Source organism: Penicillium canariense (assembly GCF_028826845.1).
Source record: "Penicillium canariense strain IBT 26290 chromosome Unknown utg000002l_segment0_segment0, whole genome shotgun sequence".
NCBI lineage: Eukaryota > Fungi > Ascomycota > Eurotiomycetes > Eurotiales > Aspergillaceae > Penicillium > Penicillium canariense.
In genome coordinates, this window is record NW_026622729.1 from 3,853,404 (window position 1) to 3,878,573 (window position 25,170).

The 25,170-nt window shown below is 53.1% G+C and overlaps 11 protein-coding genes across 11 annotated transcripts; 6 read left to right on the forward strand and 5 right to left on the reverse strand.

The window, feature by feature from the left end:
• Nucleotides 1-233: 233 nt before the first annotated feature.
• mdr2 (ATP-binding cassette permease mdr2) lies at nucleotides 234-2,713 on the reverse strand (the record flags this gene model as incomplete). Its single annotated transcript, XM_056686688.1, has 3 exons — nucleotides 234-722; nucleotides 776-1,411; nucleotides 1,466-2,713. 3 exons carry the CDS (start codon nucleotides 2,711-2,713, stop codon nucleotides 234-236), a joined length of 2,373 nt encoding a protein of 790 aa, XP_056545430.1.
• Nucleotides 2,714-3,152: 439 nt separating this feature from the next.
• On the forward strand, nucleotides 3,153-4,655 carry N7482_004564 (Hsp90 co-chaperone CDC37; the record flags this gene model as incomplete). The annotated part of the gene is made up of 1 exon (XM_056686689.1): nucleotides 3,153-4,655. One exon carries the CDS (start codon nucleotides 3,153-3,155, stop codon nucleotides 4,653-4,655), a length of 1,503 nt encoding a protein of 500 aa, XP_056545431.1.
• A 436-nt stretch (nucleotides 4,656-5,091) lies between these two features.
• On the reverse strand, nucleotides 5,092-5,975 carry N7482_004565 (clathrin light chain CLC1; the record flags this gene model as incomplete). The annotated part of the gene is made up of 3 exons (XM_056686690.1): nucleotides 5,092-5,443; nucleotides 5,562-5,659; nucleotides 5,727-5,975. The coding sequence occupies 3 exons, from the start codon at nucleotides 5,973-5,975 to the stop codon at nucleotides 5,092-5,094; spliced, it is 699 nt and encodes a 232-aa protein (XP_056545432.1).
• Nucleotides 5,976-6,541: 566 nt separating this feature from the next.
• N7482_004566 (CTD-interacting domain-containing protein) lies at nucleotides 6,542-8,024 on the forward strand (the record flags this gene model as incomplete). The annotated part of the gene is made up of 5 exons (XM_056686691.1): nucleotides 6,542-6,639; nucleotides 6,707-6,798; nucleotides 6,851-6,909; nucleotides 6,962-7,103; nucleotides 7,171-8,024. 5 exons carry the CDS (start codon nucleotides 6,542-6,544, stop codon nucleotides 8,022-8,024), a joined length of 1,245 nt encoding a protein of 414 aa, XP_056545433.1.
• A 313-nt stretch (nucleotides 8,025-8,337) lies between these two features.
• Nucleotides 8,338-9,741, reverse strand: N7482_004567 (t-SNARE syntaxin TLG2; the record flags this gene model as incomplete). The annotated part of the gene is made up of 4 exons (XM_056686692.1): nucleotides 8,338-8,583; nucleotides 8,663-9,006; nucleotides 9,101-9,627; nucleotides 9,719-9,741. The coding sequence occupies 4 exons, from the start codon at nucleotides 9,739-9,741 to the stop codon at nucleotides 8,338-8,340; spliced, it is 1,140 nt and encodes a 379-aa protein (XP_056545434.1).
• Nucleotides 9,742-12,554: 2,813 nt separating this feature from the next.
• Nucleotides 12,555-13,537, forward strand: N7482_004568 (calmodulin; the record flags this gene model as incomplete). Its single annotated transcript, XM_056686693.1, has 6 exons — nucleotides 12,555-12,557; nucleotides 12,693-12,749; nucleotides 12,835-12,850; nucleotides 12,967-13,092; nucleotides 13,157-13,369; nucleotides 13,503-13,537. 6 exons carry the CDS (start codon nucleotides 12,555-12,557, stop codon nucleotides 13,535-13,537), a joined length of 450 nt encoding a protein of 149 aa, XP_056545435.1.
• Nucleotides 13,538-13,970: 433 nt separating this feature from the next.
• Nucleotides 13,971-15,077, reverse strand: N7482_004569 (uncharacterized protein; the record flags this gene model as incomplete). The annotated part of the gene is made up of 2 exons (XM_056686694.1): nucleotides 13,971-15,006; nucleotides 15,064-15,077. The coding sequence occupies 2 exons, from the start codon at nucleotides 15,075-15,077 to the stop codon at nucleotides 13,971-13,973; spliced, it is 1,050 nt and encodes a 349-aa protein (XP_056545436.1).
• A 943-nt stretch (nucleotides 15,078-16,020) lies between these two features.
• On the reverse strand, nucleotides 16,021-18,001 carry N7482_004570 (uncharacterized protein; the record flags this gene model as incomplete). Its single annotated transcript, XM_056686695.1, has 2 exons — nucleotides 16,021-16,788; nucleotides 16,844-18,001. The coding sequence occupies 2 exons, from the start codon at nucleotides 17,999-18,001 to the stop codon at nucleotides 16,021-16,023; spliced, it is 1,926 nt and encodes a 641-aa protein (XP_056545437.1).
• Nucleotides 18,002-19,506: 1,505 nt separating this feature from the next.
• N7482_004571 (MDM34 family protein) lies at nucleotides 19,507-21,296 on the forward strand (the record flags this gene model as incomplete). The annotated part of the gene is made up of 2 exons (XM_056686696.1): nucleotides 19,507-19,841; nucleotides 19,919-21,296. The coding sequence occupies 2 exons, from the start codon at nucleotides 19,507-19,509 to the stop codon at nucleotides 21,294-21,296; spliced, it is 1,713 nt and encodes a 570-aa protein (XP_056545438.1).
• A 532-nt stretch (nucleotides 21,297-21,828) lies between these two features.
• On the forward strand, nucleotides 21,829-23,253 carry N7482_004572 (CCDC47 family protein; the record flags this gene model as incomplete). The annotated part of the gene is made up of 3 exons (XM_056686697.1): nucleotides 21,829-21,892; nucleotides 21,966-22,830; nucleotides 22,887-23,253. 3 exons carry the CDS (start codon nucleotides 21,829-21,831, stop codon nucleotides 23,251-23,253), a joined length of 1,296 nt encoding a protein of 431 aa, XP_056545439.1.
• A 513-nt stretch (nucleotides 23,254-23,766) lies between these two features.
• N7482_004573 (chitin deacetylase) lies at nucleotides 23,767-24,678 on the forward strand (the record flags this gene model as incomplete). Its single annotated transcript, XM_056686698.1, has 3 exons — nucleotides 23,767-24,128; nucleotides 24,202-24,566; nucleotides 24,617-24,678. The coding sequence occupies 3 exons, from the start codon at nucleotides 23,767-23,769 to the stop codon at nucleotides 24,676-24,678; spliced, it is 789 nt and encodes a 262-aa protein (XP_056545440.1).
• Between the last annotated feature and the right edge of the window lie 492 nt (nucleotides 24,679-25,170).

The following is a 25,170-nucleotide window of genomic DNA, read 5'->3' on the forward strand; positions in this document are numbered from 1 at the left end:
AGAAAATGAGATTGAGTGTATTGCATTCATTGTCTATACAATATATCTGTAGCTCCATTTAAACCCTATCGCCAAAATTCCGACATAAATGCAAAAAGGTGTATGAGAAGAGATCGGACCGCAAAGAGCTGAGTGGTGAAACGTATGAGCCCCCACGAGCACCACCATCTGTATTTGGGCACTGGGGCATATCGACATGTAAACATCCGACATTTAAACATAAAGGCCCCGATCTATTCCTTTTTCTGGGACTTGGATTCCTCCACCTCGTCCTCTTCTAGATCTTGCTCCTCCGTTTCCTTCTCGAGCTTGTAGAGGTCCTCTGGCGGGACTACCCGCGCCGGCGGAGCCGGGATGGCGTCTCCGCCGCTCATCTGCCACTCCATGAGCTTGGTGAAGGCTCCGTCAGGACGAGAGCTGAGCTCTTCGTATGTGCCTTGTTCGGCCACCGTGCCGTTGGGCCCGAGCACGATGATTGTGTCGGAGCGCTTGATGGTGGAGAGGCGATGGGCGATGCTGATGGTGGTGTTATTGCCGCGGAGAAGAGCGGCCAAGGCACTGTTGACCAATGTCTCCGATTCAGCATCAAGGGCAGAGGTGGCTTCGTCGAGAATCAAAATATCTGGCTCCTTGATCAGTGCACGGGCAATGGCAATGCGCTGTTTCTGTCCACCGGACAGCTGCGCACCGCGAGCTCCCACAGGGGTATCAAGTCCATCGGGCTGGGTTTCCAGTCAGCATGGTGAATGGTGTTTTGGTGTGTGGGCAGACTTACGAAGTCACTGATAAATTGGCAGTTGGCCTTCCGGGCCGCAGCGACAATCTCAGATCGTGTAGCACGAGGCCGACCATAAGAAATGTTCTCGGCGATGGTTCCAGAGAAGAGAACAGGCTCCTGGGCGACCACACCAATCTTTCTCCGGAGCGACTTGGCGTTCATAGTACTGATGTCCTTTCCGTTGATAATAACCTTGCCTGCAGTTGGGCTATAAAAGCGAAGCAGAATCGATGCAATAGTCGACTTGCCACCTCCAGAAGGACCGACAATGGCGACATTGGTTCCCTGTGGGATCTCAAAGTTCAAGTCCTTGAAGATTGTCACAGCAGGACGGGTGGGATAGCTGAAGGAGACATTCTCAAATCGAATAGGTCCTCGAGCGGACTCAACCTTGATGCCCTTGGTGGGATGGATAGTCGGTTGGCGATCTTGCAGCTCGAAAAGCCGGCTTGCAGCACCGACACCCTTCATAAGCTCGGAGTAGAAGCTTGACAAACCAAACATGCTAGACCCAGCATATGCAGTGTACATCAAGAACGAAGTCAACTCTCCGATGCTGATAGCGCCTGATTGAACCATGCCGCCTCCAACGTAAAGCAAAGACAAAATGGTCATGTTACCCATCAATCCGGTCTAAAGGCAGTCAGCAAATGGGTACAGTGATATGACCGATTAAAAAGGACTCACCGAGCTGAAAAAGGTCGCACTAATCAAAGACTCCCGTTTACCCAGGTCGAAGATCTTGCGTACTTGTGTATTGTATCGGTTGACTTCCAGAATTTCACCTGCAAATGACTGACTAGTCTTCACGTTACCCAGACGCTCCTCAGCAATCTTAGTCAATGTACCCAGGTTCTTCTGAATTTTGCGACTCAGATTACGGATAGCTCGTCCATAGAAGAGGGCACCCAAACCAATGGGGGGAAGCAAGAGAACCAAGATGCTGGACAGCTTCAGACTGGTATAGGCCATCAGAGTAAACCCAGCCACACCGCTGACACCCGCACGGAGTCCATCAGACAAGTTCTGCGTAATGCTTTTGCCAACAATAATGGTGTCAGAGCTAAGCCGGGAGATCAAATCACCAACCCGATTCGCATCAAAGAACTCGGCATCCTGGACAAACGTCTGGCGGAAGAGCTTAGAGCGCAGTCTGGCGACAATTCGTTCGCCGACAATTCGGAGGATGATGATACGGCCGTAGTTGGCAGCGGCACCCACGAGCAGAACTCCACCGAGAGCAGTGTAGAACATTGGGATGCTTAGGCCAAACAGCTGGCTTCCGCCTTCCTCTTCACTCTTCGTAGCCGTGTCCATGATCTTACCGATTGAGAAGGGGATCGACATGGTGATGGACGACGAAATCAACAGGAAGAAGAAGGCGAAACCGAGCGCCTTCGCTTCAGGTCGCGCAATCTTGAACAACCGCCAGATTTCCGCGAAGCCGGAGTTCTTGCCCGACGCACCATCCTTAGCCAGCTTAGCCCGGAGGTTGACCTGCGCAGCTTGAGCAGCTCTTTCCGAAAGTTCGAACCCTTTATCTTCTTCGGCATCTTCAGCCTCTTTTTCCGGAACTGGGCGGCTGTTGGCCTGGGAGGGATTCAATGGCAGTGAGGGCGGCTTCGCTTGGAGGAGACACGACGTAGAACTCAGAAAACGCGTTTGAGGAACGATGCGAGAGGTAGACAGGGTATATTGGGAGGTAGGTTGGCGAAGCAGGAACGTCATCTCGGCTGGTCGGATGGAACCACCGGCTCTGTCGCCAAGAGCCCCAGAGGCGGTGTTATACAGTCGATTTGAGACATTGCACGCGCCAGACCGAGAGATGCTTCGGTTTGCCACAGGCAAGATGTTGCAGAGCACGGCGCTCTGCGGTCTCAAAACCAGCCGAGGGCTGACGCCGGGAGTCCAGGCCGGCAGCCGGACACCGCGCATCTTTGAAATTAGATCGGGCGGTCAAATAGGAGGGGTCGGATGGTATCACGGAAAAGTTTCGAAGAAGGCCATTATCTCAAGGAGTGAAAATTAGCGATGCCGCATGATCCACGATTCTCAGTTCAGCTCCCCAAAGCATGTGGAGATGCGAGATCGCAAGTCCCCGTTCTCCGTCGGCAAATCGGGTTCCGATTCTGCCATAGTTCACCGCCCATAGAAGCTGGTCGAGAGCTCTCGATGCTACTTGTTTTGAGCTTCTTGCTAGAGCCGCTTTCTGCTGCTGGTGTTTTATTTCAACGGTTTAAGATTTTGTCTGAACTTCTCCGTGGCTGATTTGCCCATCCGAGACGGCCCTCTATAACGACCACCATACAATCTTGTCCTCGGCCGATACCCCGCCTCACCTAAACATCTCGTGATTTCCCCCCCCCACGTGAAGATGGTGCTTGACTACAGCAAGTGGGATGCACTGGAGCTTTCCGATGACTCGGATATCGAAGTGCACCCCAATGTCGACAAGCGCTCTTTCATCCGGGCTAAGCAGGCCCAGATTCACCAGCAGCGTGAGCAACGCCGCCATGATATCAAGACCTTCAAGTATGAGCGCATTATCAATGATGGCCTGCTCTCGCGCATCGATAAGCTTTTGGATGCGTTGAAGCAGCATGAAGACTCCTCAGCTTCCCCTGAGCAGTTCATTTTCCAAACTATCATGGAGTTCGCCAGCAACCCCGCCGAAGACCAAGCCCCGCCTCCCCCAGAGGGTGTTCACACCCATGAGAAGGAACAACCAAAATACTCCCAGATGATGAGCGCTCTGGTGGATCAAGTCAAGAAAGAGTTTGGTGATTCCAAGCCCGACAACATGTTCAAGGCGTACATTACGGGTGTGCAGGGACACAAGGACAAGGTGCAGGGTCTACAGAAGGAATTGTTGACGAGATTGGCCGAGCTGGAGAAGGAAGAGAGCAGCAAAATCACTAGTGACGGCCTCCACGAAGGATTCAGCACTTCGCATGTAGCAAAGGCTGAGCACAAGGCCAAAGCTGCTGCACCAGTTAAGCAATCTGAGGTTGAGCTCCTGAATCCCGGCGCGGGGAGCTCCTCCGCTGCCCAAGCTGAGGATGACGACGACGATGATCCCGCAAACATTGAGATCAGCCCACTGGCCAAAAGGTTCGCGAAACTCAAGCCCAATGACTACGCCGCCTATCAGAGATTCATCTCCGAGCATCCTGAAATTGTTGCTGAGAAGGAGACGGATGGCTTGCTTGTCGAAGCCTTCAACAGCCAACTCAAGGGTGAGGATGCGTACGCTCGCCAATGCGTTCATCAAGGTCTGCTCTTGCAATACTGCCGCTCTCTTGGCCCTGACGGCATCAAGCTCTTCTTCAGCCGGTATGTATTACCACCAACTAAGCTCTGGAGCCCAGCTGACGTAGTATACTGCAGTATCACAACCAAGGAACACCGCGCTGCAGCTTTGTTCTCCAACGACGTTAACGATACTTATAACCGCATCAAGACCCGTGCAGCGGAGCTCAGCAAAGAAAACTCCGCCTCTAACGACCCTGCCGGCGTTGAGCAGATCCAGCTGCACGCAGTCGACCCCAACACCAAAATCACTATCAACATCCCCGCGGCTGACAGCGAGGATCCTACTGAGATCGAAGCTCGCAAGATCTTCGAGAGTTTCTCCCCGGACCTCCAGAAAGCATTGGCATCCGAGTCCCTGGACGAGGTCAACAAGGTCCTTGGCAAGATGTCCGTTGAGGACGCGGAAGTGGTCGTTGAGCAGCTGGGCAACGGCGGTATGCTCAGTTTGGAGGAGGGCATCATTGATGGCACCACGGAAGAGGGCCAAAAGAAGCTTGCGGAAATTGAGGCAGAGGCCAAGCAGGACGTTGGTGAGCCTGGCGGTGATGTGACCGAGTTGGACTAAACCAAGTATACCCAAAATGCCATGAAATTTACTGCGTTGAGGAACGAATGCTTTGACATGTTCTTGCCTCTTTGCCCGCATTTCCGTTAACAATCCAGTTTTAGTTGCGCTTGCACAATTTCCAGCAATAATGCGTAACAAAGTTACAGAATGGAAATCCTTGGTATTAACGATGCCATCAGTCTGAAATACTTAAATTACACAAATCCCCCTGGCGACTTCGCTTCATGAAGTGAAAAAGAATAGGAAAACGGAGTAGGACAAAAAACACCTCTCTAAAAACCGGCGACTGACGCATGGCTTAGGAAGCTAAAGAGCAAGGTCGTAAGGGAAATGGGAGTATGCGCACTCATTCGCCTGAGTTTCAATGGAAAAAAATAGCTTCTCGCATCCTTGAAGCCCTAAGCCTCCAAAAATCTTCAAACCTCAAGCATATTTAGATACCGCTAGAGCCCGGGGCCTCCTGGTCTTTCCTCAGATCGATCAACAGTTCACGGAAGCGCTCCTTACCCGAGCCGCTGGCACCGCCGGCGGAGCCCTTGCCCGAAACGTCAACTAGCTTGGCGATGCGCTCCCAGGAGGTTCCACCGGCCGAGGTGTCCTCACGGCTAGCCAGGAACTGTTCGGCCTCGGAGCGGGTCTGGGCCTTTTGCTTCTCTAGTTTGTTATTGTACGAAACGTAGAAGTCGTCGACGTCCTCCTGGGCCTTCTTCTCGGTGGCTTGCTTCTTCTCTTCCGAGATTTTTGCGCGATGGGTGATCTCAGCATCGCGCTTCTCACGCCATTCCCTGCGTATGTCGAACGCGATTGTCAGTAAGATGACAAGGATCAAGAGGGAACCCCGAGGCAGCCGCAGACGACATGCGCCTGCGTCATTGTGGGGATCAATGGTTTTTTTCCACTTACCGGATGGGTTCTGCCTCCTCTTCGGGCTCCAGAGAGCTATATCCAGTGGCAGGGAAGGGGGAGCCACTTCCGGTGATTGTTCCACCAGGGGCAACTCTCTATACAGGGACACCGATAAGTCAGCGTAATCCGCACCTCCAAACATATACCAGAGACAATCTGTACCTCGTTCTGTGCCTGAGTCTCCACTGAAGGGAAAGAGGACTCGAATTGTCCAATCTCTTCCGCGGGTGTATAGTCGCCTCCGTCACCCAGTAGGTCATCTCCGCCATCTACACCCTCGTGGGCCGCAACGTGATCTTGAGGGGTTGCGAATTGGTCGGCATCTTCACCGAGTACAGCTCGCTCGCGGGCCAGGAAGTCGTCCTCAGATGCACCGTTGCTCTCGATGACCTCGGTCTGGCCTAGAAACATTGTGTGAGTGGTGATTGCACGGTGAGGGCGGTACGGATGCAGGTGGGTGGAGTGTACCTTCAGAGAAGTCCTCCAGGGAGGGGAAACGATCAGCCATGCTGTATGTGTGGGGTGGTCGTAGTTCTCGGTTGGCGATATGTGGTCTGACTGTAGATCCGGTAGAGGCACGAAATGATGAACGGAGAGGAGATGAGAGCTAAGAGTAGTAGGTAGTTGACAGTTGTTGCCGGCGAGACGCTCGGAGCCCCGTATACTGCCACTCAGGGCGGTGAACAGCTTCTGGTTTCAAGTGATGGGGGAGGACAGCTTCGCATTACTTTCCAACGTCAACAGCTGCTCGGCCTCATATTAACCTGTCTTGTTTGCAGGATTCTCGCTGGGTTTACCATCGATATCGCTTCTTTGGTCTCTCTTTGCCGGCCTGCCTTCCCAGCAAGCTTCAATTGCTACCAGTTTCCTTTCAACCTTCATCAGACTGGTTATCTTTCTGGAGTGTTCTTCCTCCGCCCTGATCGCACTCCATTCCTCCGAAAGTCGCTATCGGGCTGCTTGGCGATTATTTCCCCATGGCTTACACAGACGATGCTGTCAAGGCGAAGCTGTCAGCTCTGAATGAGACCCAGGAGAGCATCGTGACTGTCGCGCAATGGGTCATGTTTCATAGGTATGCCTAAATACGCTACGGGATGCAAGAAGACACGCTTACATGTATTTATGATTGCTTTACGCAGGCGCCATGCCGAACGGACTGCACAGATCTGGCTCCAAAAGATTCGTGACTCGCCGCCTCCCAAGCGACTCAACCTCATCTACCTCGCAAATGGTATATAAATACCCCCAAACAAGCCTCGTGTCATCGCCTAACCAGATCACAGAGGTCGCGCAGCAGTCCAAAGCGCGTGGAAAAGAAGACTTTCTCATCGCATTCTCACCGGTTCGTTACCTTGTGCTCAATGCGCCAGACGCATGGCTAATGTCTGAACTAGATTGTTGCGGAAGCCGCAGCAGTGGCATACAAGGGCTCTTCAAATGATATCCAGCAGAAGATTCGCCGGGTTGTGGAGGTGTGGAGGCAGCGCAATGTGTTTGAAGGGCCGATCCTGGATGCCGTGGAAGCTCGCGTGAATGGTAAGCCAAATATACCTTGCCCATTTCAACGACTTGTGGCGGACGTCTGACTCGACCCCATCACTAGACATTGACAAGACCCGTTCCACATCCAAGAAGCAGCCTCTCGGCGGCTCGTTCTTCAAGGACTCTTCGACGGGGTCTACACCGTCCGAACTCCAGCCGCTAGCCCCTCTACAAGTCGCCGTCACCAAAGCCGCCATGGCCTCCAACAGCTCGGCTGTAACCGCCAATACCGAGTACAGCAAGCTGAATGACCCCCAAGCCCCCAAGATCACCCCTCCAGTGCACGCTGCACGCCTCGGCACGCTGCTGAAGGCGCTTGCACACGCCGAGAATTCTGTTTCAGAGGTCATCAAGTCGCGGCGCGCCCTGATTGACGGACTCGAAAAGCTCCTCGCGACCAATCGATCCGAGCTTGAGAAAGAGGAGTCTCTCGTGGCACAGTTTGGAGAGAAAAAAGCGGAAACAGACACAAAGCGACGCGAGGTTGAGGATGCAATTATGCGTGGTTATCAAGACGATTCTTCTGTTACTGGAACTGAACAGGGTAACGCGGGCGGCGAGGAACCTGCTCGTCCCCAGGTTGAGGCATTGACTCCTCCCCCCGTCGAGGCTATTACACCTGTTGGATCACCAAAGCCCGAGCAGCCTGATGACAGCCACGGCCCGTTCACAGAAGAGGCCCCGATAAACCTCCCACATGGCCTCAGCCTGCAAAGTCTTGAGCAGGTTGACCATGGCATTGCATTCGACCCGTCCAATATTTCCCCTGGTGGTGGAAATGACTTCGACCTCGGCGCGAACGGAGCAGCAGCGAAGAGGCGCAAGGTGGCGCATGAGGAAGACTATGCACAGTATGCCGGCGGAGATCTGGATGCTGATGTAGCAGAAATGATTGCGCGGGAAGGAGGGCAGTGATTTGCAACAGCTTGCATTCTCGTCATCTGATGTATTTCCCCTTATTTTGTATTATGGAACATTCGCTCTTCGTCTTTCGAGACATGTCTTTATTGCATAATGAATTACTACTTAAACTCGAATCTCGAAAGAAGCTGTCTACTTGACGAATAAGACTGTATCCAGATGGATTGATTGAATTCATGTTAATTTAGCACTTTGTATGCTAGGTGAAATCTACTGGTATCACATGGCTTGTTCGAATAGTAGATGGGTGAAGCTCTTTCTCCCATTCTTATTAAGTATTTGCAAACATGTTCGCTCGAAAAAAAATTCACCGAAATATATCCGGGTCCCTCCACCGGCCCCGGGTGAACCGTTTGGATGTAGGGTGTCTCCTCGCTCTGTCAACTGAGGCAAGCACAGACCGGATGTTGTTGGAGGATTCGTCTTCAGGCGGCGGCGATGGAGAGCTGTGGTTTTTGGGTTTTACCACAAGGACGATAATTAATCCTATAACCACGAGGGCTAGGAGGAGCATAACCTTTCGCTTCATGGAACGTCGTTGGTAGTTTGTAGCCTGGTCGATCCCACGTCAATATTCATCCAAAGTTAAAAGAAGAGTGATTATATGGGTGGAAGAAGGGGCTGAAGCCTACCACTTTGAGTTCTTTGTCTGCAGCTTTGACCTCGGTGCCCATTCTCTCGACGTTATAGTCGATGCGGTCCAGCATGGTCCCTTGGTCGATAATCATAGATTGTAGCTCGCGGAAGATATCGGAAAGTTCAATGATACCCTTCGCAATGTCATTGATCTCACGTTCTCGCTGCGCGATGGCAGCATCGTGTTGGCCCGTCGCGCGTTGTTGAGTCTGCATCAACATTGTCTGCGAAAATGATTTATCCACTTCCGATTCCATCAAGGAGGGATCTGTAAAGGGATTTTGAACCGGTGTTGGGGATCGATCAAACGGCGTCGTCAGGCCTTCCAGGCCTCTAAGTTCTAAACGGGACATCATCGGTTAGCTTGCAGTTAAATACCCTCCGCAAGGTCATGCGAACGCGATCGGCGACTAGAGAAGAATGAGTAGCCTTACTCCTTAGGTAGGTGCTTTGTTTCTTGCGGAAACGAGCGCTTGATTCCTGTACCCTGGCCGCAAGAGATATCTGTATGTTTTTGGCCATGGTCTCCTCGCCGTTGCTGACTCCGCCTTGCTGCTTGGACTCGCGCACCATGATGTCGATGCGCTTGATAGCTTTCTGGCAGTCGTGGAAACTGCGAGTGATTTCCTGCGTCAGGCGCTCGATAGCACCCTCATCCTGTCGTCGAAGATCTTCGTCGCCGAACCCAGGGAGCAGGTGTTTCTGGTGCAGCTTATCTAGCTCCGAGGACTTCTGCGCAATATCCGCCAGCAGCTCTGAGACTTCCTCCTGTACATCGACCCAGCGTGGTGGAAGCAGGTCCATCTCAATCACCATGTCACCATCTTCCTCGAAGCCACCCGTCTCCGAGATGAGTCGCCGGCTTTCCTCCGGCTTGGAGGGGCCGTCGAAGCCATTGGAGGCGCCGAAACGTGGCTTTTTTGCCGGGTGGTGTGCGAATGACTGGCGGTAGGATATGTAGCTGTGGGTAGGCAAAATCAGTAAGTATATCTGCCCGGACGCTAGTGAGGGCCAGCGCAGGTAGTAGGTAGCAGCTACTGGGGTATCCGTACAGGTTGGTGCGATCCCGCCACATCGTGGCCAAAGAGGGTAGAAGGGTATGCGCGCGAGCCTTATCGAGGGAGTATTGTTGCCTCTGCAGATTTCATTATTGACTGACGTCGGAGGCGTTGAGTCAGGGTCCCGGGGGAAGTATGGGGGTTGTCGAGTTGAATGATGAAGCTGATCTCAGCGGAGTTGAATCATCCCGGGAAGCTCTCTCCGCTCCGCAGGGGCAGCGAAAGGTACGGTAATAACACAGTAATTATGCATTCATTTCTACCCCACCCACACGTAATATGGTATATTTGGTACTAATATGTATAGCTTGTACTGTCTAGCTGTAGAGGCCGTGTGCTAATACATAAACAGTAAAATTAAAATAAGTATTCCCTGCTACTGTAGATGCACTGGTTTTGGTTCCCCAATACCAACGAAAACACGGATACTAGAGAGAGTCAAACTCGCCATTATCAGCATTCACCCAACAGAATTAATTGACTTTGGGATTTCTGTAGAGGGCTTGAGGATATCCAACTGAATTGAACTGATCTGTGATATGCCAAAGAGTGTATACGAATGACGTTAAAGAAGTACCAGAATCGCTGTTGAAGCGCCTCGATGCTGTAAAAGTAATTCTCAGGGCTACGTACAAAGACTTGGGATAATATGGGAACCCGATCAATAATGAGAACCCCCAGCGCTGTTGTTCATTCGTAGTTTTCATCCGTTATCCGAGAAGCTGGCATTGCTCTTAGAGAGTACCAAAATGATAATCAACGGCTTTGGCCAAGTTAATTACCGTGGCCCTTGCTCAGGTGTGTAGAGACTTCCTTTCTGTGGAAATATACCTCACTGTAATCTTTGCAGACATATCCGTGGCTGGTGCATTTGAAGCTAGTGGAAGATCCACGCGCAGCGGCTGGTTTCAGTATTTTGAACGAATCAATATTGCAGTTCAGCGCTCTTTCGACTCACCTCCATTCCACTCGGTTTGCATCTCGCTAGCCTTCACTGTCATAACAGAAGAAGGACAAGGCAATGAGCTATTCTTTTGTGCCACTTTGGGCACTCAGGGTCACATTATGATCCTGTTTGGACGATGGTTCCAGGGGTCAGGTATTGCCCCTCCACTCAACATCCTATTTATCCTGGTATTTATACGGAGGCTAGCCAAACAACCAAGCCCCTCTCAGTCGTTTGTGTCTACTGGGATAAGTCCTGCAGGACCACATAATGTATTTTGCTCTACCGCTCGTCGATGCTTGATCAAAAGTATCGCTATGATCATTCACTGGCTATGGGACTCGCCATAATGATCAACTCATCCATGATGGTTCAGAGTTGATTCCTGGCACAATAGACGCTTTAGTCAAAGGCCAAGTCATATTCTGACAAGCTATGTCCTGGATAAAATGTGTGTAACGTTACGTGCGCGCTGCATCTTTACCAAGAGATATGGAAATATTGGCGCCGCCATTTCCTGCTTTTAGATACCCCTCTGTCCTTTTCAATGTGTTGCTCCTCGACGTGGCTGCTTCATCATTCAAAGAGGCTGTATATACGGCCATATCAATAGCTCGGGATCTCTTCTGTAATATGAACTATATGAGGCCCTTGATCTATGTCTCATGATCATTCATCCATTTAGTCTGGCGATTACTTTGACGGCATCCAGACAGGAGGAATGACTGACGTGCGTTGCGAGATGTAGTCATATGTCGGGGCTTGGGCGAATTCTGAATATAGATTCCTTTGTCTCCGTTTTCAGTTCTTATTCAAACCTAATCTCCAACTATCCCTTCCATCTCTGTTTCACAGGAATATTCCCTATCTGTTTCAGCGAATACAAGTTACTTGAAATCGTTCTGGATTCTTCATGGTTGACCCAGATATATGACTGAGCTGCTAAAGAAGCAACAGCTCATGGATCACAGAAAAGCGCGTTTGCCTTGTTTATGGTGGAATATGCCAGGAACAATTTCTTTCTTGGAAGGGAATTCTGCTTGAGTACCTTCACAAACTCACGCTTGTCAAACAAGGGTAAAATTCTTCTGGCCCCCATCCGACCAGTTGCACGTGGTGCTGAGGCTGATTCTGCCCGACAAGACTAAATAGATACCGTAACCTAGGTTGGTTGGGTAGAGACCGCATGCATGAAACTCGCATGTTGGAAACTGGGGCCGCCAGACGCGGGGTCAAATAACATCATATTGAGGGCACAAGGGTCGAGAAAGGCTCGAGTAGCCTTTGGGAGCTATTCGAAGGGGGAGCTCCACGACCCCACGCTTTTTGCGCTCCGGCCGGCGTCGTCAGCAGCGGAGCCATGATGGAGCACAGCCTAGCGCCCAAATCAAGGCCATAGCATGCAAAATGGCGGCAAAATGCTAGGCAGAGAGATTGAACTGAGCCCATGATGCGCCTGCAGCAGTCAGGGTCCCACCTTTCAGCTGAGGAGTGCAGAGTGCAGAGGTTTGAGTTCGATAGCCCTGCTGGCCAATCGACCTGTCCGCCTAGGTAATGTAAATACCAATTTTCCTTACAGCCGCCACTCTTTCCTTCGGACGGACTGACCGCCTTTTAAATAGAATGCTCTGACTGGCCGATCGGGGGGCTTTGCCAGGCACAGTCGCGCTGTTTCTAACGGTGGAACATCAACTGTACAGGGTAAACTGTGGCTGCGTGTGTTGCTCTGCTACTGTCAGGCAATAAGGCCAAGAGTGTAAGGCTGGCTCGTTGGCTTTCCCCTTAACTTCGCTCCCCACCATCATCATCCCACTCCCCTCATTCTCACCCTCGCACTTCTGTTTACTCCTCCACTTTCTTCACCCCCACCGATCCTCCTTAACCATGGTATATGCCCCTCATCCAGAGACCACCCTGCCTGCGTATTCTCCTGCTCGAACCAGTTGGGCTTGAAACTCCCCGCTTTGCGGGGCAGCGATCCTGGTATTTGGGACTCCGTGACTGACACGCATCCGCATATAGGCCGATTCTCTGACCGAAGAGCAAGTCTCCGAGTACAAGGAGGCCTTCTCCCTGTTTGTGAGTACCCGATGAGACGTGGATCCAGGATCTCCGGTCGGATAACAGTTTACTGACCGGCCCGCTTTTTTTCACTTGTGTTTAGGACAAGGATGGCGATGGTGAGTGCAATCTTCCCGGATAGCTCGGGCGTTCCGCCCAAGGATGCTGTCACTGGCGATTGGAAGTACCGGGAAATTTTTCAAACCAGCATAACTGAGACGCGTACGATTCCTAGGCCAGATCACCACCAAGGAGCTAGGTACAGTCATGCGCTCGCTCGGCCAGAACCCCTCCGAGTCGGAGCTGCAGGATATGATCAACGAGGTTGATGCCGACAACAACGGCACCATTGACTTCCCCGGTACGCAATATCCAACGTTCCACCTGATTACGAGCCAAGACTGATCGTTCCCGTGCGCTCGCAGAGTTCCTTACCATGATGGCCCGCAAGATGAAGGACACCGACTCCGAGGAGGAGATCCGGGAGGCCTTCAAGGTGTTCGATCGCGACAACAACGGTTTCATCTCCGCTGCCGAGCTGCGCCACGTCATGACCTCCATCGGCGAGAAGCTGACCGATGACGAGGTGGACGAAATGATCCGCGAGGCGGACCAGGACGGTGACGGTCGAATTGACTGTACGTTCATCAACTACCTCTCTCTCTCTCTCTCTTCCCTTTCTCTTTCCTACACTTCCCTATCTATTGGAGGATTGGGATCGGATCGGGCTCCTCTTTTGCGGAATTCCACATACTGACTTGCCCCTTCTAGACAACGAGTTCGTCCAGCTTATGATGCAAAAATAAACGACCCTCTTTCGCCTTGTTTTTCATCTTTAGCTGAAGTCGCGGGTTTCTCACAAATGAGGATGTTTTTCTCTTATATGTCTTCTATTCTCCATCCCTGATGCCGATCTTTGTAGTCCTATGGTCGATCTGGTTCTATACTGCGGCTTGGATGAACCATGATCAAGCGTGCTCTTTTGAAATGCAGATAACAAGTCTTGGATATGGTGGATTTTTACTGGGTCGGTGCTCTGGGCTGCATGTTCATATTGTAGGGCTATGAACTTGATTCTTTTCTTTCGACATTCCCATTCGTCCCAATATGGCTATCCTGGCCATGGGCTTGGGGCATTCGCGTAGATTCAGCCGAGGGCCGTAGTATTGCCCTGACATTGATTTCCCGCGCCTATTCGGGGTAAAGTAAACAAAAAGAAATGTCTACATGCCTCCAGTCTTAACGATTAAACCTCAAAACCTCCATATACTGCCTCGCAACATCCGTCCCTGCCGCGGGATCTATATCATCCTCAAACGGCACACCTCCCAGCCCAGCCAACGTAGCCTCATCCTTCAAACTCCTCCCACCAACATCCCTCCCCGCCCCCCTCACCCGCCCCAGCTTCTCCTTAATCTCCTTTCCAATGCCGGGAACAAGAATCGCTTCCCTGGCCCCCTGGACCCCCAACCGGGCCCAAAACTCGCGAATCAGCGACGCAGTCGCCTCATACTCGGCATCGATATCCGCCTCCTCGAGCACAGAGAACGACAAATCGACCCCAGAGTCCACATCATCGGCGCTACCAGACCTCCGCGCCTGTGATGCAGCAGCAAGCGAGTCCACGACCGACGGGCCGCGCCATTCAATCTCGACGATTGTCCCGCGTACCCGCGCAGTCGGCCACGTTTGCCGCACGTCACCCAGTCGCACGCGGAAGTCGCCGATGTCGTAGACGACGCCGTTCGGCACGGTGACCGTCAGCCGGTGGCACCAGAATGGCTGGCACGCGTACGTGAAGTGCTGGAAGAGAGTCTTGTACGACGACGGCGGCACGGTCGTCATGAGCATCTGTGTCTCGGCCGCGCTCGCGCCGCCCTGCGACGTCGCGGACGTATGCGACGCAGCCGCGGTTGGGGCTGGGGCAGGACCGCCCTGGCCCGGGGATACAGCACCGTTGGCTGGCGTTGCGGAGGGCGCGGATGAGGCTGCGCTTGGTGGGTGGAAGGGCTTTTCGGTTGGCTCGGAGGTGTAGATGAAGCCGTGGGAGGGATAGTGCGTTAGCGAGAGGAGCTGCATGTAGCGCGGCTTGCTGGGGCGTTGGCCTGGGTTTGCGGAGGCGGGGAGCAGGCCTGGTGTGTCACGCATGAGTTTATGGTCGAGGGCCCAGCGGCCGAGTGGTATGAAGTCTTCATCTGTGAAGGAGGAGCGCAGGCGCTCTGTTAGGGTTGAGAGGGCTGTCGAGGCGTTGGGGTGCGAGGGGATGAAGTAGACGCTTGGTGATGTTAGTACTGGGTTTGGAGAGGTTTAATTCGACGTGAGAGAGGTATACCCGGTGACTGGCATTTTGGAGTGGCCTGGTGCATGCGCAGGGTGTCTAGAGCGCAGGAGGGTGATGATAGTGCGCTTGATTCGAATGAAGGTTCAGATATTGAAGATGCGAAGAGATCACTATGCTAAAACATAGGCAATTTGAATAGACCACTCGAGATAGAATATATTGTCTCCGTTTTGAAAATGGCCAATGAATTACTTCGCGGCTGAACCTGGTCTTAAGTGAGGCCGGTGGCACCTGTTCAGATGCCTGGTATAGGTTGCTATTCTTGAGCTGCAGCTCTGAAACCTATTCATTGAATCAGCCTCAGGATCCAGTATGATCAAAATTATTAAAGCTACCTGTCAAGTCATTGAATTTAGTCTTCAGGTCGTGTAATGGATTTGAAGGTCTACAATGAAAGTGATATGTTTCAGCAGAAGACACCGACGGAGATAGCTTAGTACAAACAAAGCAAACACCCGGGTGGTTACTCTGGTGGGCCCTTGCACCAGGATCCACCTAGGACCAACGGCGGCCGGTACAAAATTGTACTTAGTTTTCCCTTCACGATTAATCCAAACGGGATTGCCCAAGCGCCTGGCATCGCTCGTACTGGGCACCATGACAGGGCTATATGAGACTTGTGCAATGGCTAACAAACTTACCCGCCAAGAAGCCATTATTGGGCAGAATAGGACCGCAGATCCCTTTCGAAAATGTACAGCCGACCCTCTGTCCAAATGTACAACTGGTCTTCCTTACAAGGATAGCTCATTGAAATGATAAATGTCCAATTGGTAACACTCTTCCAATGCATCATCTGTGCGGTCCGCTATGTCTATTCTTACCAAAACAATGCACCTTATGACTCCATGCAAACCTGATAGGAACATAAGATCGAAACACCATAAACATGCCTAACAAAATGCAAAGGTATCGCGTGAAATATGATCTGGGATCCATACCAGATCCTCAGAAGAAGTCTTGCTCAGCCAACCATTGCGAATCCATCGCGTAAGCAACCAGATCGGCCGCGCAGCACATATCCTCGTGTCCATGTTCGAGATCCAAGAGGTCAAGGACAGACTTTAATCGACCCTCGAGCGTTTGTTTGAGCTGCGCAATTCGAGCTTGGAGGTCCTTGGTTTGTCGCTCCTTGACAAGAGCGCCTCCCACACTGGTATGTTTCGCTGCAAGTGGCTTGCCGTTCGCAGGCTGCAAACTCGTCATCGCCCTATTCGGAGAGCAGGGCGCAAGGGCATTGCGCTGTGGCTGGGCAATGGTCTGCGGGACTTCGGGCTTGCGATTCTTCAGGAGATTCTTGAGCAGGAAAAGAAGCCAGACGAGGTTCGTCCGCGGAGCATATTCAGCCCAGATACCGGGGACGCATGGCGGTTTCTCGGTGTCCGTAGGAATCCCAGTGTAGACGGTTGCGCGCATATATCGGTATGTATCCCTCAGCAAAGCCTCATCTTCATCTTGGCCGATTGCATCGAAGATCTGCCTTTTGTCCAGATCCGATGATGCAATCTCGACAATACCTTCTGGATCATCCGGTAGATCGGCAAGGCGGAGTTCAGCGCGGGAGAGTGAATAGTCGATGATAGTGGTCTCCAGAGAGCTGGATCCGAATCCGCTAGGAGAAGATTGACGTGCAACGTCAAGGTCCGTTGGGGGTTCCATATTTCCATCTGGCTTGACAGAACGGATACAAACATTGCCCAAATGAAGATCACGATGCTAGACAACAGTTAGCAAATGCTCATGGCCAACACCAATTTCAGCATGAGCTCACCTCAAACATAGCATACTCCTCCGCCCGTGCCAAAGCCATCGCCACACCCCAGAAGATATCATATATCTGGAAGACGGACGACCAGGAACACTTCTCCAACTCATGCCCTGCATCGTCCATCTCGATAATCGCCCACAACTGCGAGTCCGGGTACGCCTTCTTACTCGCCGGGTTCGGATTTAAACAATCATCCTTGGTTTTCTTATAATGATCCCATGCACTCTGAAATGACTCCGGAAACCGGCCCTGCACGACATGAATCTCCCGGAACCGTGCAAAGCCAGGAATCGGGTCCAGGTACTTGAGCATCTTGGCCTCGGAGGCGATTTCCTCGACGGTCGTGAACTTCTTGGAGCCGGGTCCGCTCTGCGCACGGAGCGGGACGACTTTGAACACGCCGTCGCCATAGGCGCGGAGCTTGGCGAGCTTGGACTTGGAGACTATGGGCCGGGAGGCTTCGTCGCGGAGGTAGAGTTTGTAGACTTCGCCGTAGGAGCCTTCGGCGAGTTTTGTGACGTGAAACATTGTTGCGGAGCGGGAAGCCCAAGTGCTAAATCTTTGGATGCTTTGGGATGCTATGGGGGATAGGGCTTCGTTGAGGATGGGGCGGACGTAGGTGTTGGCTTTAACGTCGTGGATGAAACCGGATGACCTTCGCCCGGTGAGGAGGGTCTTCTTGTTTGATGTTCCTGTTTCCGTAGAGGGAGTAGGATCCGTTGGCTGCTGAATTTGTGAAGGTGTCTTCTTTGCCGGCTTTGTGCAGATCCGGACCTCCAGCATTGTCTCATAATTTTTCGGTTTCGCAGGCGGCGCTGAAGAGGAGGATTGTTCGCTCGCAAAGTCGAGAACATTTTGTGTGGCCGCAGGGCTGGGTGGTTCGTCGACTGATAAAGCAGCTGTGGAGTTGGTTTCTTGCTCTGTCTTATCCTGTTGGAGCTTGGTGTCGGGTTCCTGCTGCAGAGAGACCGGTTCGTCCTTGATTGACACTTCGGCCAGTTTCGTCTGGATAGCCTCTATACTGTCATTCATGTCCTTGGGGACTGGGATCATTCTTGCTGGACTCTTCTGCTCAAACACCGCTCTGGGTGCATTGGTGCGTCGTTTGCCATAGACTTTTCTTTGCGCGACCGTTCTGGTTGTGGGCTTTCGGGAATCCATGGTGTCGCGTGACCCGCATATGACGGGGAAGATCAGGTCAACGGGGTCCCTGGGGTGTGGAGAGCCTTTGTATTTGAGATATATTTATGTGATGCAGCTTGTCGAGGTGTGGGGGTTGAAACTGGGGAGAGGTCGCAAGCTGAAGCGATCATGCATTCATTCAATTGAGAAAGGGCAGTATTGATGTTTAGCCAAAAGCGGCTTAGTGGCACGTTGCCCTGGAAAGGCATTCCTTCCCATGTGACCAATCACGAGGCCACCCTATACTTGCGTCACTCGTGGGTGTCGGAAGAACCCTTCGAGACATCCATGAGCATCGTAAGTTAATAGGTCATAGTAAGGTTCCTATGAATCCTTTACATATGAGTACATTCTCCCAGCTATATCCATCTTGAACCATTTCCGACCGTACATTGTGCACCGGGTCTGTGTGCTCTCTACCTTTAACGGGGCTTTCTACCTCTAACGGTAATCGCCTTGCAACGGTAGCAACCTCCGACCGCCACCCGCAATATTGATCTATTGATCCACCATATAGAACCGGTGTTCCAGAATCCGTCAAGTCAATCAGGAAAGGACAGGCGCCACCAAAATGCCTCAAGATGTCTATTCTCGAAACCTGCATCGTCGGAGAGAAGCTAAGACGCACGAGAAAAACACGTCGCACCGAGCTTGCTTTGTTGATTACCATTCTCGCGGAGCTTGATGCGCGCGGGAGAAGGAGAGCGTGAAGACGTGCCTCACGGTATCCTCTCGCGCACCTCCCCCTTACGCTCCCCGTCGGCAGTCATTTCTAAGACCAACAAAAGGGCTTGATTCATCCACGACGCGCCCGAGCGTGGGCGGCTGGACACAGGACTCAGGACGTGCAAGCCGATCGGCACGGCACTTGGCCCTTTCTGGCCCGCGGTCGACGAGGTAGGGTGGCCTGGCCGCGGCCTTTCTTGCGTCGCGTCCAGTATGCCCCTTTTCCCCAGGCTGCAAGTGGGCTTCCCCGTCTCAAGTGACTAGCAGTGGCCAGCGGAAGGGCTTATACTCCGTACACCAGAAGCCGGTGGATGGAGGGTGCATGGCCAAGGCCCTAAGTGGGAAAGCCTTCGGGGCTGGTCGGAAAGGGTGGGCCGGCCCTGCAAAGTCGCGAGGTGTGACGTACCCAGGTCTTTCTTGCGCAACCGCACCACAGATGGGTTGCGACCGGGACAAAGAGAAGCCTATTGTAAATCCAGTTCCTCTCAGAAACTCGTAGCAAGAACACACAGCAACAGTGAAACCGCATCAGGCGGGGGTGTCGGGGTAGTCACGTCGAGTGTCCAGTGGTGAATGTGGCCGGGGCACGCGAGGGCCGGTGACCTCGGGAAGGCTCTGCCCTTTTTTCACATCCGCTTTGCTCCTGTTTCGACTTTGCCTCCCGCCCATCCGCCCTCCCTCTCCCCCTTCGACGCTACCTTTCGTGCTTTTCTCTTCGTTTGACGCGGTTCGCTTTTCTTCTCTCTCAATGCGCGGGCATGGCGTTCAACTTCAACTGGTCGCCATTGATGGCGGACGCGGGTTTTTACACACGCGCCCAAGAGCTGCTTACTGCCGCGCTGAATAAATCCCCCAAGCCCCCCATCATCGTCGATGATATTATCGTCACCGAACTGAACTTGGGATCGATGCCCCCTGATCTGGAGATCCTGGAGATAGGCGATCTGGCGGAGGATCGCTTTCGCGGAATCTTCAAGATGTCTTATTCCGGCGACGCCTTTTTAACCCTCAAGACCCGCGTCCAAGCCAACCCACTCAACACCTACTTGCTCACCAGGCCTGCTTTCGCATCACCGAAGCCTCTAGCTGCAGCGTAAGGCCTTCTCAGTCGAGCGCAACAATTTTGTTTTTGTTTTTGTGGCCTCTGGCTAACCATGGCGGCGTCTTTAGAACTCCACTCACCATCCCTCTCCAAATTACTCTCTCTGATTTTAAGCTCTCCGGCTTTGTGATTCTTGTCTTCTCCAAGCAGAAGGGCATCACCGTTGTATTTCGAAATGACCCCCTTGAGTCGCTCAAGGTCTCATCGACGTTCGATTCGATCCCATTTGTGCGCGACTTCCTACAGAAAGAAATCGAAGCCCAACTACGCATCCTATTTATGGACGAGCTACCGGCCATTATTCATCGGCTGTCGCTTCGCCTATGGGTGCCAGAGTATCGCGCCGGAGAGGACGTGAAGGATCAGACGGACAACACGGACATGTCCACCAGCGAGGGCCCGGGCCAAGATCCTTTGGCAAGCCCCCCACAGGACCCCGTGGATTCGCTAGGAAACGCCTTGAACGAGTCCGAAATTGCCTCACTCTCTCTGGACTCCTCTGTTGAGACCCATTCCCTCTTCTCGCAGAAAAACCTCCTCCGCCTGGCCGCCCTGACAGCCTCCCAACGAACCCTATCGCTGTTCACCCCCTCCATCCAGGAAGTGGTATATCGCGCCTGGACATCGCCTCCCGACCCCAGCGAAGTCGCCGCCAGCATTGCTTCACCTCTGAGCCCGGCCCTTTCCCGAACACATTCGCAAATCGGCAGCATGGCTTCGTCTCTCCACGAGACCGCCAGTGTCGTCTCTTCGCATAGCCGGCCATCGCTCGCATCATCGCACTCGTTTAGCAGTTACGGCTTGAGCTTAGGAGCGGGACGCCATTCCAAGGCTCACTCTCGGAGGCGCAAGAAGCGTGTGGTGGATCTACGTCGTCCCAAGACGACCGACGATGCGATGAGCGTGAGCGACGACAGCGCGATGACAGAATCCTCCACTCCTCCATCTATCTACTCTGCACCTCTGCCCGTGGTGAACGAGCAGTCCGACGATCCGGTGACCCCGCCTTGGTTCCCCGAGAGCGACTCGCAGTTGCCAATGATCCCCGAGCGACATCGGACCAGCCTTTCGAACCCAACCCATCGGGGCAGCACCTTGACTCGGGACAGAGAGGATCCGTCCTACTCCGTCGAGACGATTCGTCCCCCCAAGGCCAAAGATGTAGAGGCAACCCCTCGTGCCCCGATGGGTGGTGGTTATCACAACGAGAAGGCCGAGGCGGGTCCTTCATCGGGCCCCGCTCGGACCCCGTTGCCCGCGATGGCTCTTCCATTCACGAAGGAAGATGATGCTGCCGGCGACTCTGTCGATCCCCTCCTGGTCGAGCGACTAGCCGGTGAGATCGCCCGTCGCATGCGCGATGAGAAGTTGATGGCGAGCAACGCCTGCAGCAACTTCTGGTCTCGTGCCCAGGATGACGCCCCTCCCCCGGCCTACGGCCATTAAACCCCAGGCGCCACGCGACTTGCCAATGATCATTTCGATTTTTCTCTCTTCTGTTCTCGAGCAAGGCCTCGAACGTTTGATGATCGCTACGACTTTTATTTGTTCAATTTTTTTTTTTTCCTTAGTCATTGCTTGGAAGCGGGATTGTACAGAAAATTGGGTTCTTGTGAAGTTTTGGCGTGTCTTTTTTTTGTGCTTGTTCGCGGTATACCATACTTAAGTGCTTTGTGTATTATCTTGGATTTTGGGGATACAAGGTGGGATATACTGATATAGGATTGGAACATGGACCTTGGATTTTTCATTACTATTTCATCTTCTGCTGTATCTGATATGGGGACACTTTGACAGCTGCCAGTTGACCCAAACCTTGGCATACTCTGGGTCTGCCGTCGGGGGGTTCGTAAGCACCGCCAAAAACTGCCCCCCGGAGATTTCGTGGGGCCGCTAAGAGCCCGCCCAGCTTAGCTTCGACCCTCGTTTCTTTCCACCTCCTTTCCCTTCCACCCACCATCGTGTCACCATCCAAACCATGGCGGGCATGTTCAAGAACGTGTTCGGCTCCCAGCCCTCGAGGGCTGCCAACCCTGACGATGGTAGGTTGTTTGGGCGCAATTGCCCTCCCTCCAACCCCAATGGTGATGCACTTCTGACCACTTGCTTCCATAGACTTCGCCGACTTCGTCGAGGCTCCGAACCCATCTCCTGTGTCGCTCGTCGCCGACTCGACTACAATCCCAGCCTTCAGTACGGAGGGCACCGTCCCTTACACCAAATGGTATCGGATCTGGGAGCGCACCTCGCCCAGCGACTTCAAGCAGGAGGCCATGATCATGCCCTTCATCCTGGTGGTCTTCCTCTTCCATCTCTGGGGCACGCGCAAGAACCGTCGCAAGGCGCGGGACTGGGCTAAGGCTCACATCCCCGCTCTGCAGAAGGAGTTTGCTGTCGTCGGGTTCGACGGTATCTCCCGCTCGGGCCCCCAGGAGGTCTCCGTGGAACTGGCCAACCCAGAGCAGTCGCTGAAGGAGAAGTCGGCCCACGAGTTCGCCGCGTATGCGACTGGCCGCCAGAACGTGGCGTTCCTGGATATTGCTCTCACCATGCCCAAGCGCTACAACCCCATCACCTACGTCGTGGAGTACCTCTTCAGCTTCTTCTTCGAGAGCTGGGAGGCGCCCGCGGAGAAGTATGAGGCATTGATGTACGCGTTCGATGGCAAGGAGAAGGATCTGGTTCCTGTTCTCGGCAAGGATACTTCGTCTGTGAAGGTTCCCAACTCGACCTATGATGGCTTCATCTGGGCCGTTGTGCACAAGAGCCACATGCGCAAGTTCCGTACTGACCGCTACGACGCCTCCATCACGTTCTCCAAGGATCACCCGAAGCTCCCGTCTTGGGTCACTGTGATGAGCGAGAGCGCCGAGGTCACTGATGCCCTGCTCACCCCGGAGCTCATCCAGGCCATTGAGCAGGCCGGCCATGACTTTGAGTTCCTGATCGTGACTGACCAGCCCATTGACAAGCCCACCAAGTAAGACCTCCGTCCCAGAAGACAACTACTACGGCCTCCTGCTGACAGCTATTCAGGATCGACGAGACAGTTCCCAAGAAGCGCATCCAGCTTTCCGTCAACCTCTCCTCCGACTACTCTTCGACCCTCCCCCTCTTCAACCAGTATTTGCGCCTCGCCGACAAGCTCGTCTCCGTCGCCCACTGGCGCAGCGAGGTTATGCGTAAGATCCGTAACGTTCGCGAGGAGGAAATCAAGAAACTGCGCCGCGTCGAGGAGGAAGAGAAGGCCGAAGAGCGCAAGCTGGCCGCTGAGAAGATCAAGAAGGAGGAGCGTGAGCGCCTGCTCCGCGGCATGACTGCCGAGGAGCAGCGTAAGTTCTTGGAGCGCGAGAGCCAGAAGGGCCAGCGCCGCTCGATGAAGAAGAGCACTCGCAAGGGTTAAGCTTGCCATCCCTGAACGGTTGAGCCCATCGGCTGGGCTCGGCTCAGCTGGGTTGGGTTGTGATAGGATTGGAGATGGGGATTGGGATTTGGGGAAACGTTCACCTTCTTTTTCCCGCTCGTTTCGACTCTGAAGATTTCATCAAAGACAGTAGGCGGAAAAGCGAGGGGAATTGTCTTACTCTGCCTTACCTTTTGATACCTTTGCGGCCCCTAGATGTATTCATACGTGATATTTGTCGACAGATCCGGTGGTTGGTGTTGGTTGTTCTTTTTGCAACTGATGTGAATGGTCTATTTTCAATGGGAATGTTTTTTGACTTCACTGTGTTCTTTTCAAAGATTGGGGGCATGCTTCTTGCCCCGGCGCGCAGTAGCGAGGCCGTGCCTGCCCTGCTGTATATGTGGTAACCCTCCGATTGAGTGGTGATGTCCCTCGGCATCCAGCTCACACGCGCTTCTTGAATCATTCTATTCTTACGAACTCGATCCCCTACAAGGGCTCATACCTATCATGCATTCGTTCAGTTTTCTGGCAGCAGTCCTCCTTTCCATCATAGCCCGATCATCCGCGGCTGCCGTTCCCCGATCCCCCGACTCGCAGCCAAGACTACCAATCCAGACCTCCAAGGCCAACACAAACGCCCCTCAACTCCCCTGGGGAGCAGTCATAAACCACTGTACTGTGCCGGGAACAATCGCCCTCGCCTTCGACGACGGCCCATATATCTACACAGAACAGGTCCTCGACGCCCTCGCCGCCCACGGCGTCCGCGCAACTTTCTTCCTCAACGGAGCGTGGAAAGGCAACATCCACGCTCTCGCCCATGTCGTACAGCGTATACTGGCAGAAGGACACCAGATCGGCTCTCACACGTACGCGGCTAAACAGCCTCCTTACCCATCTCCCATCCTGCTTCAAACCACCCCGAACTAATCCTTCCTCCAGCTGGAGCCACCCAAACCTCACAACACTCACCCACCCCGCCATAGTATCCGAAATGATCCAACTCGAAGACGCCTTCCTCCGCATACTCGGCTTCATGCCTACCTACATGCGCACCCCCTGGCTACATGTCAACGACATCGTGCTCTCCGCAATGGCAGACCTAGGCTACCATGTGATCGGGGCCAGCATCGTAACCGACGACAAACAGCATGACCACCCGGCCCGGAGCTGGCGCAGTTTCGAGAAGTTTAGGACGGAGTTGGGGAATGGAGGGAGCATTGTGCTTGCACATGATTCCCAGGAGAATACGGCGGGCATTCTGGTGCCTAGGATGCTGGAAGAGGTTCGGGCGAGGGGCTTGCAGGGTATGTTCTTTTGAAATGTGGTAGTGTGCGGATGCTGATGCTTAGCGTAGCTGTGACTGTTGGCGAGTGTCTTGGGCATCCGTCGGCGCTTTGGTATCGATCGGGGCAGTAGTCTAGGAAGGGCTTGGGCGATGTTGGGATTGCGAGGTTGATTAAATCGATCCCCCTCGGGAGAAGGACTACAGTGCGTTCTTTGTGTATAGTATTATTAGAATTGAGATGATGGCATGCGCACAATCAGACGTATACAATGGAGCTAGGAAGCTGAGAGCACCCGTCTCGCGGACTACGTCACTACCGTTATTGAGCGTTGATTTCTTCAACAGTTCTCTCCTGTAAAGCGCCCAAAGGATCAGTCAAAATTGTAACCGATGTCATTCTGCGGCGCGATGCTCATGAAATATCTTTTCTGCTCCTTTCCATGCTGTTCGAGCCTGCCTACCTGGATGGGCTGTCCTGATGCCACCCCAGAGCCTGGGCAAGGAGTATACATTTCCTCCAGATCCATGCCTGGGCCAGGGTTATGAGTCGAGTAGTCCAGACTGGATTACTCAGAGTTCATGGACTGGGAGGATTCCGTAAGGACCCAAATACAAGATCTTCA